The sequence below is a fragment of the Lupinus angustifolius genome, chromosome LG08, assembly GCF_001865875.1.
Source record: "Lupinus angustifolius cultivar Tanjil chromosome LG08, LupAngTanjil_v1.0, whole genome shotgun sequence".
Taxonomy (NCBI): Eukaryota; Viridiplantae; Streptophyta; class Magnoliopsida; order Fabales; family Fabaceae; genus Lupinus; species Lupinus angustifolius.
The window spans coordinates 1837490-1855793 of record NC_032016.1 but is presented as its reverse complement, the minus strand read 5'-3'; the positions used below and the strand labels follow the sequence as shown (position 1 = coordinate 1855793).

Sequence of the window (18304 nt, the reverse complement as noted above, 5' to 3'; positions counted from 1 at the left end):
CATAAATATATACATTTTTTCCACAATTACATATGATACCCTTCCTTTTTTTATTCCTACCATCTTATGGAATCTTTTTAAATATATATCTATCCATTATATTATATTCTCTAAGAAAATATATCAATTGGATTCATACTTATGATCATACTGTTATCATTTATTATTTGTATTTAATTACTATTGACTTTTAAATATATATTACAATTGAATGGTGGATGATGTATAAAATGTATATAAATTTTTATGTAAACATAAATATTACATTCCTATCAATTTTACCTTTTCAATGGTCTTTTTTTACAATCTAAGTTTCATATCAAGTAGATTGGTGTTTGAAACTCAACCTCAACTTCTTACATGAATCAATGTACCTTAACTTTTTCTCCAAAGGGACTCATAAATTTGGCATAGTAATTAGTTGATATAATTTGAGAAATTATTACATGGTTCACATTATCATCATTAATAATGTATTAATGACTTCAAATTAATTGAGTTTAGTTCAAATCAATGATAATGTAGATATAATTAGGACAATTAATCATGAACTACTTAATAATTCATCAATTAATTGTATTAGCACTCACCCACTCACTATTTTTTTTTTCAACTTCAAAAATACCCTATACGTCTTCTTTTTTGGGTTAGTTTCACAGTTAATATTCTCTAAACTATGGGAAACCCTATCTCTGAAAGTTCAAATTCCTTAAACTAAGGGACAATTTATACACTAGAATAACCTATGTGTAAGCCAACACACACTGCTAGTAAAAAAATCAAAGAATAAAGAGATTTATTCTCAATGTCTCACTTGGGACTATACATAAATGATGGAGTTTAAGAAAGTGCAGTTCCTCCACTAGCTAGTGGCCACTGTCAACTTTTTTCTGGCACTGACCAAAACTAATTTCTGCAGTTAGTAAATTAAACCGAAAAAATGTATAGACTGACTCAATAAGTTTTATACAATATCATTGTATCATCTGTCATTCATATTTAATTATTATCGACTCTTCCAAATAAGCAATTCAAATGAATAGTAGATGATATAATGATTGTATATAAATCTTTATATATTATACTCTAAATTAAATGCATAGAACAATATGTAAAATTGTTAACATAAAAAGAATATATTTAATTCTAAAAAATATGAAGGTGAACAACAAAAGAGTTCATGGCAATTCAATGGCAACTCTTTCCCTCTCCAGTTTTCACTGTTGAATTTGGGGAAACTAAGATTTTATTTTAATTCTCATGAAACTGAGAAATATCTCTACAAAATTCACTGCTCCAATGGTTTCTACTGTTCAGACTAACCTGGGCACAACTTATAAATGCTGGTGTATACTAATATACCTTTACCCCCACAATAGGTTCAATAATTCATCTATGTTTTACTGGGATCAATAACAAGAAAATAAAACATGGGATTATTATCGTTAACTGGTCGAACGAGTTTGTTGTACTACTGCATCCGTTGCGCTGCGTGTTCTTGTCAGAAATGGAACATAGATGCCGGAAAACTTCCCAAATAAGCCAGAAGTAGAGCCATTGCTTTTGATCTCTGCTGGAGGAACCTTTATTGAATCCAGATTACTACTAGAGAAGTTTGTCTCCTCTGAAACCTGATTGCTCTCCTGAAAAGATAGACGCGAAAATATGACATGGTAATAAAATGAGAGAAAATGACAGGACCATGATGTAACACTGAGACAACAAAATCAAGAAAGTAAAATTTGGAAATAACTAGGAAGACACAAAGTTCAAAGCAAATGGAAATAGAAAAAAAAAACTTGCAAAAAGATACATCAATAATATTAATAATTACTTTGGAAGTTTGTAAGGAAAATATTTCATTTCAGGAATAATGAACACAACAATCTTGTCAACTATGGCATCAAATACTCATAATGGACTAACAATTATATTAAAAATGCACAAAATGAAAGGGATTCCTCATTTTTCGGTGGTCAAACTTAGCCAAGTGTGTCTGAAGGAAATGCGTATAAACCAACTATTCCCTCTTCAGTCACGCCATATTCAATAAATCATCTGAATCCATTAAATCAGAAAAACTGCAAACCTTGTGAGATCCAGCAGAATATGATGGCGATGGTGGATCAGTTGACAAAACTGGAGGCAAGGACGCGGTCTGGTGAAAAAACAGATGGTAGGAATTAATAATCAGCACACAATAGCAAGATTGCAGTGAAATGCTTTCAATTAAAAGTTAAGCATGAATGCAGGGAGGCAGGGGAAGGGAGAAGAAAAGTAAAATACTTGGTTAGAAGCTTTTAAATGAAGGGAAGGAAAGTGTTAGTAAGCAATTAGCGGGTGTGTGAATAAACAAATAACAGCGCTAGTACCCCAACTCTTAATTTGGATAAATGGTTTTCTTATTATTGATCTAGAACTCCTGCTTGGCACTTCCAATCACATGATTCAGGGTTTGTGTGGCTGAGCAGGTAAAAGTAAGGAAGGTTCAAAAAGGATGTAGGGGGAAAAATCGATGAATGACAAGAATCAAAGTGAAAATGAGTCTGTTTTGTCTTCCACTTTCTCATGTTTTATTATACCAGGCAAATGCAAAGTAGCTTTTATCCTAAATTTTCACCCACTTAGCTTCCACCTATAAACATGCAGTCCCTGTGGGAGCATTTGGGTCAGTAGTTTTTTTTTTTACATTCCTAGGAATCGTAAAATTCCCATGTTTGCCAAGAGATTTAAAAAAATATTTCTATCCATGACTTATTATGAAGAGAGTGAGCTTCGGTGCAACGATACAGTTGTTTGTCTTGTAACCAGGAGGTGGGTTGCAATGATATCCATGTGGTGGGAATACTTACTGAGCTATAGAAGGAACATTGTACCCAAGCCTTACCCTCAAATTCTTAGGATATGGCCAAAGTTAAACAAAACATTGGTTTGATACATTCCTCGAATTACCATTCCGCAGAATGCCATTTCCAAAAGTCGCATTCTAGAAATGAAAAGTTAATTCTTGAACCGAACACCCCCTAAGAAAAATCAGAGACTCCCTGGAAATATTAGCATTACCCACTAGCATGTGATATTTTAATATATTTGCGTAAACTGTTATTTCAATATATTTGTTTCATATAGACATCTTGTGATGGTAGGAGTTACCCTTGATGGTGGCGTAAGAGGTGATGGCGTAAGAGGTGGTGGCTCAAGAGCTAGCATAGAAAAACCTGACTGTGCCTGTATAATTCAGATTAGAGTTAACAATAGGAGTAAGTTTCAAAGATAAAAAGGGACTGAAATATAAAAACCAAAACTAAAGCCTATATATACTATGCATTCTTTGGCCAATACCTAATAGGTACTTTTATACAATAACAGCTTGACCAATGAACCTTCCAAGCTAACCGTGCGGGTTCAATTCCTGCTACCCGCTTATATCCTCTCCCTCTCTCTCTTTATTCTTCTATTTGAATCTATCTTTTTTTCTATTGTAGGACAGTTAGTCAAATAGTTAATTATTTCTTAATTTACTTTGTTATAATATTCAATTCAATTTAATTTGAATATATTGTCAAACTAACGGCGGGAACTCCTATTAATTTACAACAAAATATACTACCATTTCTAATTTATCATAAAAGTTTTTCTTTTCAAAAATGGCATAATTGCATAGATAAATAAGCCAGGGAAAAGGAAACACTTACCCTAGAAGAGGGTGAAGCTGGTGGTAGTTCAAGGGCTGGCTTGGAAGAACTGGATCGAGATGCCTATATAATAAAAAAAATTCTATTAATATGGCATTTAAATAGAAATAAGATAATGAAGGCAGATCTGAATGTCAGATTTTGAAGCCAAGCAAGACACACTATATATATATAAATATAAGAAAGTTCAGTACATGCCTGAATATACTCAGGGGTTCTCCTATTATTCTCCAAAGTCCTGGTAAGTTGACACAACTTGTTTACTCCTTCAGTTGTGGCCACCTAGACGGATAGAAATAGTAAATCATGGGTGCAATTGTAGAAATAATATTACTTCCCTTAAATATAAATAATGTTTGATTAAATAATACTCAGTAACTTAAATGTATATGATTATACCTGCTTCCCTTCTATTTCTTTGATTTTAGATTCCTAAAAAGCAAAGTAGTCAGGCTTAAGTTAAACATCCAGTACAAGATTTATAAGAAATAGTTGAATTCTTGTATTTGAGTTACCAGAACATGGACTGCGACACAAACAGACTTGAAATCTCCACTTATTGTATCTGCTTCTCGTTGTATTATGGAGACCTAAAACAGAAGATGTTTGAATGAAGCCGATAAATAAAAAAGATGTTCGATTGAAATGACAAAACTCAAAAGAAACAAAATTATAAATCTTAAATTTACTACTCACCTCCTCCCTGGTATGTTCACTAAGGGAAGCACATTCGTCTAAACTTGTATCCAGACGATTCATTCTTGCAGATAACTTCTTCTTGGCATCCTGAAACCATTGCAAATAATTAAATATCAATCCTTCATCATTCGATGGTTAAACAATCATCAGCATTGTTCTGCATTTCTGGAATTAGAAAAGTAAACTGAGCAGAATGCAAACTTTAAAAGACCGTTATAGAACATGAGAGCTCTATCCTAAAAAATTAATCTTATTTGAAATACAGGAATGAATCACTGTTTTAATAATGGAACTGTCCCGACTATAATCCTGAAAACAATAAATTTAAAGGTATGCTCGTAACACAGTCAAAGAAAGTATCTACATGAATAAGATTACGTCACAGAAGCAAGACAAAAATCCCGATGGAGGATAATCTGAATGCTGTTATGAAAAATAAAGTTGATTGGTGACTGAGTACAAAACTAAAAATCAATTACAGTTCAATTAACTGTCTTTTCTTCTCTCTGACAATTTACAGATTGATAGGCTACCACCAACCAACCTTGTTCATAAAACAAATTATACTCATCCAAAAAAAGTCGAATAGCAACACATTTATACTCTATATATGGGATTAGCCGATCAGGAGCATATCAAATCAGGGGAGGACAAATGCTAGGTTTTCACAGAATATTAGAACAGACTACAATATTTTTACCCCAATTGACTCATAAAGATTCCCTAGCTGATTGCCTATAGATGTGCAAGCATCAGATAAACCACGCCTTGTTGCAAACATCATATCAGGAAGTTTCCATCCCTGCAAACAAATAAAGGACATAAAACTTAATCATCACCATGGGGAGAGAACATAATTAGAGATAGCAAGGTAAAATTATGGTAAGTGATTATGTGGTGATTAACTTAAATTTTCAATATGCAGTATTTAGACAATAAAAACAGGAAAAAAGTCAAATTATGAGAAAAACTAGAGATTAAGTCACTGAGCATCTAGCTTATTTAGCATAAAAGTTTAGTGTAACTAAACACATGCACACTGATGGGCCTATGGACAAGAGCATGGAGGCAACCTTTCAAGATTTCATGGTAATTATATATGTAGTTTGTACCATTATCCCATTATTTTTGTACATTTGCCCCCATAGTTTTAAGAATGTTTTGGCACAGGTTTTGCTTTGCCTTTAGACTAAAATTCCTGGATCTGTCACCATCCATGCACACCTGCCAGCTAAATATCATCCAATTGAAACTAATTCAAAATTGATTCTGCTCCAAATTACATGGAAAACCTAGGTAGCAACATGACTTGGGTTCAAAATGAAAGAAGAAAGCTTCCTCTCAGTAAATAATGATAAATGTAATTTGGTTAAATTTAATATGAGACCAATTTATTATACAGAAAGCAACCACGGCAACCCAAGCAGCCATGAATGATATAATTGAAAGAGATAGACATACCAAAAAAAGTTTACATATCTAGGCATGCTTGACATATATCATGTGGATATATAGCATATAACACTTATTAAAAGTACCAAACATTTGAATTAATATTTTAGCTACACAAGCTTCTGACAAGAATGTACCATTACAGCATCCTGCTACTTAAAGCAACAAATTCAAAGAGAAAAAGGCATTACCTTCCACCAAATGTATCCATATCCTACCCCAACAATAACTATCACCATTACATATTTTCTTGGACCTGCGCATAGCCAAAGCAAGTCAAAAAATAAAACAAAAATAAGGAAAATTAGCTTAGTTTAACTTACAGAAAGAATGGACAAACCCAACAACAAAGTTTGCAAATTAAAAGCAGCGTTTGTTCAATTCTTGAAGAAATAACAAAAAGACCTTCCCATATGTAAAAGAAAGGGAAGGACATCTTCTGTCCCAAAAGAGTGTATCACTTCATGTGCCATTGCTTACGATTGATCACAAAAATACTTTATTATTAAATTTTTAATTTAAATACATTTTTTCAACCAATCACAATCAATGGTACACTACGTGACACACTGTATAGGATAGCAGATACGCTACCAAAAGAAAGCAGCTAACAAGAACCTGTTCCAGTGGCATTTACAATAGTGATCGATCTATCTCTATAAAGGAGTTGTAGCTCCTGCCGAAGACTATCAACCTGTAGAGTAACCTTTAATCAGCATTTTTTGTTACATTGCTAGGTATTTATGAAAACAGTCCAAAACACCAGTTGTTTTCATAGCCAATTCAACGGGGGAAGATAGAAATTCTATTTTGACTAATAATTTTTGTTACTCGTACTGTACAGAGTATGAAATAAGGTAATGCAATTATTCAATCATTAAATGAGAAATAATATTAGAGCTAATAGCTTGAATGGAGAATTATATACACTATAGCTTCTTAAATATTGTCAGCAACTCTTATATCCCCTTTCCATTTAGTACATGATAGGGTTAAGCCAAAGCCTAGTATTAAAAATGTATATAAAAGGGGAAATAGGAAGGTTTGGTTAAATTGTATCACACTTCCTAAACTGCCCCTGAGCAATTAAGTTAGTTAGGTTGCCTATAAATAGGAAGTTAGCATGCTGTGAACAGTAGTTAGAAATTGGGGGCTGGTTTCTGATTGTGGAATCAGGAAAAGGTCGTGGGACCTCTTTTATATCTCAATTCTTGTTCTTCTTGCATTCTTTCTAAATACAGTACTTTTCTATATCCCTGCCAAGAAATACACTACTGTTTCTACATCCCTACCAAGAATTCTGATTCTGGTTTGGGAATTGATCTTTTAATTCAATTCTTTCTTGTTGCATTCAGCCAGTGTTTATCATTGGAATCAGAACACCGATTCTGGTGCCCTGGAAAACACGATTTTCAAGCTGCGAATGAGGACAATGTGCATGGCGCGAAGTTCTGATGATTGGGAACAAGAAAGGGAAGAGTTGAGGACCCGATTGGACCTGAACGAGGCTCGAACCAAGAAAACAGAGGAGCTTCTTGTTGTGATTGTAGCAAAACTGGGGGTGATAAATGAAGAAAACCCTAATGAAGGAAGAAGTGAAGCGAGTGTTAGAAACAAGGAATGGGGAGACAAAACGCACGATCGATGGCGACGGTTAGAGATTCCCATTTTTGCGGAGAGGACGCATATGGGTGGATTAGCAAACTAGAGCGTTATTTCTAATTGAGGGGAGTCAGTGATGATGAACGCATGAAGGCTACTACGGTAGCACTAGAGGGGCGAGTTTTGAGCTAGTACCAATGGTGGGAATGATGCAAAACCCCTTTCAATTGGGAAAGCTTCAACATGGGAAAGCTTCAAGATCGCAATGGTAAGACGTTTGCATCCCTCGGTGATACAAAACCCCTTTGAATTGTTACTCTCTTTGAAACAAGAAGGGAGTGCCGAGGATTATGTTGAAGAATTTGAGAAGTATGCAAGGGCCTTGAAAGAAATTAATCAAGATTTTGTTAGAGGCATATTCCTTAATGGATTAAAGGAGGAGGTCAGGGTAAAGGTGAGGTTGTAGGAGCTGGAAACTTTACCTGAGATAATCAAGAAAGTTATCCTCATTGAACAAAAGAACGTGGTAGTGACCAACAAGTCAGATAGTAGTTATACTAAGTCTTTTGGCTCTTACCGAACCAACACTTCCAATAAGGTGGTGACCTTGGACCCTCATTCTTCCAGTAACAACAAGAGAGAATGGTCTTCTATGGGGAGTGTGGTTGTTGTTTCCATAAATATTCAGGAAGCTGAAAGCTTTAGGAGCAAGGGAGATTATAAGAGGTTAACTAGTGCAGAGATGAAAGAAAAAAGAGAAAAAGGGTTGTGTTTTAGATGTGATGAACTTTTCACTATGGACCATGTGTGCAAAAACAAACAGTTGAAGATGATTCTCCTTGTTGAGGAAGAAGATGATGAAAATAAGGTGGATATGGGAAGTTTCAATTCTCTACAACAATCCATGTATTCTATGATAGGGCTCACATCCACTAAGTCATGGAAGGTAGGGGAACTTTAGGGAAGGATCCTATGGTGATTCTTATAGATCGTGGAGCTTCCCATAATTTCATTTCAAGGGAATTGATGGACAATTTACAATTGAAGGTGGAAGAAACTCATGCTTATGTTGTAGAGGTAGGAGATGGACATAAGGGCAGGTGCAAGGGAAAATGTGCACAACTCAAAGTGTTTATGCAACAACTAGAGATGATCCAAGACTTCTACTTGTTTGACTTGAAGGGAGGGGGAACTCAATAATCACAACACTAGGGAACCCTACTTTGACTAAGAGAGAACCTTCTTATGGAGCTTTCATGGAAGTGCTTGAAGAGGAGGGGGGAAGGTATGCTAATGCACTGTGATACAGGATAGGGTTTTAGACCAGAAGGAGATGGAATTCCAACAGAATTGAAGGGAACCCTACAACAGTACCAAGATGTGTTCCAGAATCCACAAGGTTACCACTCTCTAGGAGGCAAGATCATGCCATTCACTTGAAGGATGGAGTTGAGTTCTGGTTTAATTCCAATGATAACAGCTCAGCAAGAATGTCTGCTTTTCGAGCTTTGTATGATAGGGAACCTCAAATACTGTTGAAGGTAGAGGAAGTAAATAGGTTTTTTGCCTATATGGATGGTAACTTAGAAGAGTTGAAACACAACCTCTCCAAGGCACAGAACCAGATGAAGTAACAAGCTGACAAGCACAAAAGGGTAGTGGAATTTGAGGTAGATGATTGGGTGTACCTCAAGTTACAACCTTACAAACTGAAATCTTTGGCTACCAAGCCTTATGTTAAGTTGGCCCCACACTATTATGGCCTTTATCAAGTGGTTAGCAAGGTGAGATCTGTAGCCTATAAATTAGCTTTACTTGCTCATGCTAAGATTCATCCAATATTTTATGTGTCACTCTTGAAGAAGGCTCTCAAACCTCATCAGCAACCTCAGCCACTACCACCTATGTTGAATGAGGAGCTTGAATTGGAAGTTCTACCATAAGACATTGCTAACAGTAGAGAGGATAGTCAGGGAAATTTGGAGGTGTTGGTTAAGTGGCACGATTTTCCTAGCCATGATTGCACTTGGAAAATGGCAGCTATTTTACAAGACAAATTCCTAGACTTTCCAATTGAGGGCAAGTTAATTCTTTTAGGGGGTATTGATAGGGTTAGGCCAAAGCCTGGTATTAAAAATGTATATAAAAGGGGAAATAGGAAGGTTTGATTAAATTGTATCACGTTCCCTAAACTGCCCCTGAGCAATTAAGTAAGTTAGGTTGCCTATAAATAGGAAGTTAGCATCCTGTGAACAGTAGTTAGAAATTGGGGGTTGGTTTCTGAATGTGGAATCAGGAAAAGGTCATGGGACCTCTTGTACATCTTCAATTCTTGTTTTTCTTGCATTCTTTCTAAATACACGACTATTTCTATATCCCTGCCAAGAAATACACTATTGTTTCTACATCCCTATCCAGAATTCTAATTTTGATTTGGGAATTGATCTTTTAATTCAATTCTTTCTTGTTGCATTCAGCCAGTGTTTATCCGTACATATCAACTTATTAAGTACAAGGAATTACATGTTTAAGTATAAGTGGTTGAAGAGTATTAGGAACACGCCCTAGTGGGCCAACTTCTATTAGTTAGGCCTTGTTAGAGTTAGTTGATTAGTCAACATACTATAAGTAGAGATAGAGAATGTAAAAGGGTAGCATTTGTATCGGAAAGGAAAAGGGAGAGTTCTAGGTCCCTTGGAAACCTAGAGAATTCATAGCGATACCTACGAATAATATTCAGATTCCTTCTATTCTAATCTAGTTTCTATCAACTGGTACCAGAGCTCTCGAATCCTGGGAGCTTCACGAGGTGCACAGTGCACACAATAATGGAATTACTAGAGTTCTTGGAGTACATCTTTGAGAGAGTGGTGATGCGACTTGATGCAGATCAAGAAGCACAAGGAGCAACAGATGGGTGAGGCGAATAAAATGATATTTTGATTTCAAGGGTTGGCTGATCAAGAGAAGGTCCAAGCCGCAATGGTAGTTATGGAGGGCCAAGCCCGGTGGTGGTTTCAATGGTGGGAGTTGTGTGCACAGAACCCCTATTGGGCGGATTTCCAATTGGCACTAATTCACATATTTCAGCCTTCAAAGACACAACCTATACTATTGGGGATGAGGCAAGCATGAGGAAGGGGAGAGGAACAGAAATCTTGCAGCCATAAATTTTTGAACCAGTTAGAAACCAAGAAAACATCTTGGAACTGAAGACAGAAATCAAGAAGAACTCAATCATGATGCTTGAAGCCAATAATATGGGAAAGAAGATTGAGGTAGAGGAGGAAAACATTAACATTCTGCAGTTCAAATGTTGACAGTGGAAGGGCATCATTGAGGTAGTGGCAGGGCATCAATTCTGGTCAGGTTTTAGTGGATAAATCTGGATCAGATTCAAAGATTTAGCAATCTAGATGACAGTGGAAGGCAAGGTTCAAATGTTGCAAGGGGAAGCTGCTCCATTCCATTCTGCAGTTTCTAGTTAAAGGACAGTAGATTCACTGTGAAGGCTGCATCTACTCTTCGCTCTTGATGATCACCATGGACAAGGTGAATGTTTGAACAGGCCCCAATGGGCAGCTTCTATTAGTTAAGCCTTGTTAGTAAAGTTGTTATAGTTAATTGATTAGCCTAGCATACTCTAAGTACTTATCAAGGTTGTCAAAATCGATAAAGGGGAAAAATGATATTTTCAGCATTTTTGCGATATTGCTCATTGATCCTACCGCCTCACAATCTTGCCATACAATTGGATAGTTGGACATTGCAAAAAGCACAAGTTCATGCAACCTTACGAGGTTGCTCGCGATTTTGACAACTCTGGTAGAAATAGAGAATGTAAAAGGGGTATCATTTGTATTACGAAAGGAAAGGAAGTAAGGCAGAGTTCTAGGTCTCTTGGATACCTAGAGAATTCAGTGTAATTCATAGTGATTTCTATCAATCATATTCAGATTCCTTATTCTAAATTTCTAATCCAGTATCTATCAAAGAGCAAGGCTCAAAAATATACATTTTTGGATTATACACTAGTGAATTTACAATCCTTAACTTCTTAGAAAAAATCACCACCTTTTAATATCATGTAGTATTAGTACCTATGAAGCACAAGCACTGACACCCAACATGACACGGACATATGGGCACACCATATTGTAAAAGTTGTAAGACATGGACGCCACAGATTTATTATATCAAATTAAAAGATTTATAATTCATAGTATCGTAGCCGTGTCGGAGCTAAAATCATTTCTCTTAAAATAGAACATGTCACTGTGTCAGATGCAGGACATTATGTGTCTACAAGAGTTGGTGCATGGTTACATGATATGCAATACTCTTTGGCATGGTTATGCCGTAAGTTATCCTATAAAAAGTTTGTTGCGTTGGCCATACTAGGTCATTAGTCAGTACGCTCTGTGTACATATATAATTATAAATAGTTGACAATATATTTTAATTTTTTCATTGGATCTAATAGTTGGCCATATTTGATTTTAGTCATTTATGATCTAATGAGATTTAATAATCTGGTTATGCTTTCACTTAGATGGGCCATTCTGATCAAGAAAAAAACTTAATACATGAGCCATTTGGAATAAGCCCATAAGGTTATTTTTAAGGTTTTTACTGCTCCTCCTTGCACAGCCAGTTGACTTCTTCAGCATTAAGAGTTTAACAGCAATGTGTTTCTTCTTTGGCCACCATTCCAGTCCAATTTTTAGGGTTTCTTCTTCGTCTCTCAATCCTTCTGAAAGACATAAATGTGAATGTCTCCATCTGCCACTGCAGTCCACTATTGGGCTCTCCGGTCTCAGCAAGCCAAGTTGTCAACTGCAAAGAACCAATTCACATATGTACCACGAATCGGAATGCCAAACCAGTTGGTAGAGGGAGGAGAGCGAATTCTGTGACTGAGTTGGTATCCAACACATGATGTGGTACCAAAATAATATGTTTGTGCCCTATAGATTAGTTAGTACTCAATATTATCATCATAACTTGAATTTTAAAGCCCAAGGGCAGAGAGAACGGGGTGAGAAATTAAAGGAGGATGTGTGTGTGTGTGTGTGTGAGAGAGAGAGAGAATATCTGAGAATGGAGAGTGTCATCAATTGAGAACTGAATCAGCTACAGTCTAGTACATTTATATCAGTGTCTAGAACACAGTAAAAGCTTAACTACCTTAACAAATAACAAAAAAACAACTATCTCCTAGCTACAGTGAGTCATTGGCATTTCATAAACCAGCACAGTAAATTATGTAAGGCAGGCATGTCGAATGAGAATGGACTTAACCATACTGAGAATTACTCAACATTAAAAACAATAAGAATCAATCCTTAAAAGACAACAACGGCATGCAAACCTGAGCTAACAAAGCATCATTGTGTGGTTTTTTAACTGCTGGAGCAGAATTGCTGCTTTTTGGTGGCTTCAAAAATACCTACAATAAAAAAAACAATCTACAATCAGCATAAAGCCTTCATCACTAATGACCACGAACATGTGACAGGTTGACAGCTACCATTTACTCAAGTATTAAAGGAATTGGAACCGGTCACCAATATATAACAACTAGAATATTATCAAACATGAGGTCTTTTTTATGCAAGATACATTTAGTGGATATGACGGAACTTATCGAGAATAATACAGCAACAACCAAATCTTATTCAAAAAGGTGGAATCAACTACATGGACCAAACAATATCATTGAGCTCTAACAAAAAAACAAAATTTAATTGTTCAAGTAAAACCATTTAGATTAGAACAAGGTTTCTTTAAATAGCTTCTCCTAGTGTTTTCTTAGCTCATCATCTTCCCCCATTAATCAAACTATATTCCAGAAGTTTCATTTGACCCGTTTTTCTCACTAGAGCCTCTGGTGGCCTTATTGTCACATGTTCAAACCACCTTAGGCAAATTTCCATCATCATCTCCTTATTCCTTAATAGGTGCAACTCCAATTTAAGCATGAATACCTTACTTGCCTTACTTCCAAACCTTACGTTTTCTTCTATATCCACTTTTTCACCACAGCACTCTTATCTCTGCTAAATTTACTTTTTCACTCTGTTTGGCAGTACACTCCTAGCCAACATTCACTAATCACTACCATAGATCATCATTGATCTCAAAACTATAAAAAATTCCTGAGTTTGGTAGACATTTTACAATCACAAATTACACCTAAAGCATTCATATTACAGATTTCAGCCACCTATCTTGACTCCTATGTGTGCCATCCCCGTCAATCTCAATGTCACATTGTAAAATAAATCATGGTGGAACCAAGATACCTAAACCACCCAACTTGTGGTATGATTGGTCCACAGTCTTCAACTTCAAAAATCAATACATTGTTGAGTGACATCTTACTAAGCTTACATGCTATATAATTTCTCCCACTTAACTGAAAACCCTTCCATTTCAAATTGTAAAGTAAACTTTAGCCAAAAAAAGACAGACAGAAAATACGTGTTATGAACTTCTTTGGGACATAATAGAGAAAATCCAGCAGCTAGTCAGCTACAAGCAATTGGATGCTAGTTTATGAACTTCTGATCTTGATTAAGCAGAGTACTAGTACTTCTATAACTCTGCTAGTGGATGCTTTGTAATTGTAGCCATTTAATGATGTTACATCCTATCTGTTTTTCACAGATTTACTGTTCACTTCATTAGAATAAATTGGTTTCTGAGATAGTCGTTTTCTTCGACATTTTTTAATTTTCTACTTAAAGTCCAGTGTCTCAGACTGTTCAAATACCTATAGAAAGAGGAGATTGAAAATAGAAAGTTACCCTTTCTCCTCAATTCACTAATATTTCACTAACCAGACTAAATTCATCTTGAAGTGTCCCTTCCTATATAGACTATATTCCTTGAACTTGATTTCTATAATTTCAATTACATCTCAATCATACTTCTAAAAACCGACAAAAAATGAATATTATATACCAAACAATAACTATTCCTATATCACACCGGTGAAAAACAACAACCGATCTTTGTCACACCAGGTGAGGTCAGCTACATAGATTAAAAATGCCATAATGTCTATAAAAAATCGTGTCTATAGACAAACCATTTAAGCCTAAATCCTTCTTAATGATTTTGCCTATAATTTTTGTTGGCCGCGCTCTGTCTCTAAACTACTAGACTACCCTCCACCTGATCCACTCTACTTATGTCATGCATTGTTGCAAATTGTTACACCATCGGTCCAAGAACCGCTCTCCAACTAAAAAAGGAGAAGGGATGTATTAGGGGGTTGACAACTAACTTAAACTGTGTCGAATCTTCGTAATAATAACAAAACTGTTAGTCTTTACCATTAATAATCGGCAAATATTACAGGTGTGCTTCGCTTACATCCTTCAACACATGGAATGAATAGAAAATCGCAGCAGACAGATAAAAAATTGTTTTCATATTAAAAGAAAACTAACCTTGTAAGCACCAGAGAGGATAGTAGAGACATCTGGTAAACGCCCTTCTTTAGCAATTACAGAACCAACAAGACCTAATAATACAAAACATACAAATATTTCAATTCCTTCATTTTTTCACCTATAAAATTAAAATTAACTCCAATAACCTACTAAATACTAATCCAAAATTCTGATTTCATCGAAAAAATCAAAATAAAAAACTCCAATGCAGATTCCATAACTAAATAAAGCAAAATTACGAAGATTATTAAGAAAACGGAGAAATCAATCAAAATACTGAACCAACGATACCTAATAATACGAAACCATACAAATATTTCAATTCCTTCATTTTTTTTCACCTATAAAATCAAAATTTAACTCCAATAACCTACTAAATACTAATCCAAAATTCTGATTTCATCGAAAAAATCAAAGCAAAAAACTCCAATGCAGATTCCATAACTAAATAAAGCAAAATCACAAAGATTATTAACAAAACGTAGAAATCAATCAAAAAAAGTGAAGAAATAGATAATGAACCTGCACCAAGGAGAATTGTTAACTTTCCGAGTGAAAGAGCCATGGTTATGTAAGAAACTAGTACAAGTGAAATATGGTGTTGAGAAACATTTAGCGCGAAACGACGTCGTTTAACGATGTGCGATTGAAAGAACGAAAACGTGTTCTGTGTTAGGTTTGCGGAAGAGAGATGAAGAAAAACGTTGATGTTAGTGGCTACTCCTTTTTTCTTCAACAATTGAGACTTTGATTGTTTTCACACTTCTTCACCCTATGTTTATGGCTATGACCCAACAAGGAAAATTTTAACTTTTAATTTAAAGTTGTTTTGGGAGTGACTAAATAGATCAGCCCAGTCCGACCAGCTTCTCAAAGCTCGAAAGTTTATAGGGCTTGAGTATCATTTTAGTTATTTTTTATTGAATCTGAACTTTTAAGTCTGACCCGACTATATTAAAACCGGGTTTGGGTCGGACTTACCCATGCAGGTTCAGGCTACCCGTTTTTCCTTATTATTTTATTTTTTTTGGGACATTTGACTTGGTAACAAGCCTTAGGTAAAAATTATCTTACAAAATAATTATTGATAAAAAATATATAATAAACATTGTGTTATGAACTTTGAATAGAAAATAGAGTAATGTATATAACATAAATATTTATAAATTACAATATTTTATAAAGTTAAGTATTATATTATTTTTTTTCTATTTTGCATAATATCTTTTTGAGCACAATAACAAAATAGTGTATCAAATCAAATAAGAAGACATTAAATCATATAGATTTCACTTATCATTCTCTACTTGTGTATTTAATTAGATTTAACTTCTACAACAAAAAACATAATAAAGAAAATAACTTTTACAACAAAACTAAAAGAAAACATAATTGTTTACCATAGAAAACTCCGCACAACTAAATTTAACATAATAATTCACACTAAAAGTTGATAAATAGCATACAAAGAATCTTCATACTGAAAGTAAAGAATAACGATCATATATTACGTTGGTTATTATACTTTGACATATAAAATTCATTCTAAACTTGAGTCTATATTATCATTACTATAAACCAAAAGTGATAATATTTTGATAATATCCAAATGTTTATATATTAATAAAGTGTAATTACAAATTTTATTGTGTTAGGAAGATAAAGTCCAATAGAAATGAAAGATTTAGAATTATCTTAAAAATTATATACGTGGACTTGACATCACGTCCTAACTCAAACACAAGGCATTAAATCTATAAGTTTGGTTGTATTGAACATAACAAGTGTGTTAAAAAAGTTATACATTAATATCAAATGATATATATATATATATATATATATATAAATATTAAATAGAGTAAATTTATTAAAATTTAAATAATTTTTTTAGTATTATGTGGGTCGGCCCGCAACCCGCTTAGGGCGGATTTAGACTACAATTTGATATGCATTAAATGTATCCAGAATTTTTAGCCCGGTCCGGTTTATCCCAATTCGATGCGGGCTAGCTTGAACTCGTCCGGGTAGCCCATTTTGACACCTCTAGTTTGAATTAGTAAGTAAATTTAAATCATTAGATATTCCTATAATTGATGGTTATGATGGAGAGTAAGTTTAAAACCCTTACCCTTAAAGTAAGTGGATCCAACTCTAATTTTTTTAGTGATTTATAATTTTAAAATTTTCTACTTGTAAGACATGTTAGGTCAAACGATTTTTGAGTTGTCAAAAATGTTTGTTTAAGTTTCGCTCAAAAGGTAGGATAAGCCAATATGACTTTTGAATGGTAGAATTTTTTCTAATTTTCTATTCATAAGTCGTAATGAGTCAACTTAACCTCTGAGTAACCTGACTTTTTATTATTATTTTTCGCTATGAATTTTACCCAGCTCAATATTTTCTTATTTTTAGTAGTGATGGAACTTGTGATGCGCCCATTAATATTTTAAATTTACAATTCACAAGTCGTGATGGACAAACATAACTCTTATTTATACTTTATACTAGTAATAAGAGGTGATTTTTCTTGTTCCTATAGTGACATTATGAGAGGAAACTGTTGGAATAAATATTTACTCATCTAGTTAATGTTCAGTGATAATGTTGATTTGAAATTGTTATTTTATAGAAAGTGTTGATATAATTGTTGTATGGAACTGTTTAACATCTAAGGTGTTGTTTGTTAACTTATTCAAGACATGCATAATTATGAGATTATTTTTTTTTATTGATACTTTTAAGAGAAAATATATATGTATTGATAATATATGAGTTCTATATATTATTACGAAATCATTCACCATTTATATTTAATCATTATTGACTCTTAAAAAAAGGTAATTCAAATAAATGGTGAATGATGTAGTTATTATGTATAAATCTTTACACTAACAATACATATATGTTATACTCTAGTTTTAATTGAATGATTAATATTTATTAGTTTCTTTTGTTAAAGGATGGATTAAGAAATGAATAATGATAAAGAAAAGTCATAGGAATGACATTTTTGGGTACACGAATATAAAAAACAAAAGCTAGAGTATGGAGGATAGGTCCATGTGTAAGATAGTTAGGGCTCCCACAAATGGAGTATCCCAAAGTGCAACTGAATTCTAAGAGTCTAAACTAAGTTTAGTCATGTAATCTGCCAACTTATTACTCTCCCGAAATATATGTTTGATATGAACATCTCAATTCCTTATAATCAAATCACTAATGTTATAAATAACTTGAGATAAATAACGCAAGTTACTATGAATTCTTTTGGAAACAATATGGATTATCTCAATGCACTCACTTTTCAGTGTAATCAAATGATGCTATTGATCCCAAGCTAGTCGTAGACCATGCTCTATTGCTAGAACTAGAAGTTCTGCTATAAGGGATGACTTG

The 18304-nt window shown here is 34.3% G+C and overlaps 1 protein-coding gene across 1 annotated transcript; it reads right to left on the bottom strand.

The window, feature by feature from the left end:
- Nucleotides 1113–15685, bottom strand: LOC109354229. Its single transcript, XM_019596582.1, has 14 exons — nucleotides 15431–15685; nucleotides 14906–14979; nucleotides 12820–12897; nucleotides 6465–6540; nucleotides 6038–6102; nucleotides 5095–5196; nucleotides 4392–4481; nucleotides 4211–4285; nucleotides 4095–4127; nucleotides 3894–3977; nucleotides 3696–3758; nucleotides 3154–3228; nucleotides 2090–2158; nucleotides 1113–1643 (listed from the first exon to the last, which is right to left on the bottom strand). Exons 1-14 carry the CDS (start codon nucleotides 15471–15473, stop codon nucleotides 1446–1448), a joined length of 1125 nt encoding a protein of 374 aa, XP_019452127.1. The 5' UTR covers nucleotides 15474–15685; the 3' UTR covers nucleotides 1113–1445.

Coding starts and splice junctions, on each gene's coding strand:
- LOC109354229 (XM_019596582.1), bottom strand. CDS start 15,473: ATGGCTCTTTCACTCGGAAAGTTAACAATTCTCCTTGGTGCAG. Junction 4,286..4,391: donor GTGAACATACCAGGGAGGAG/GTGAGTAGTAAA, acceptor CTTCTGTTTTAG/GTCTCCATAATACAACGAGA. Junction 3,978..4,094: donor AAGAAATAGAAGGGAAGCAG/GTATAATCATAT, acceptor CTATCCGTCTAG/GTGGCCACAACTGAAGGAGT.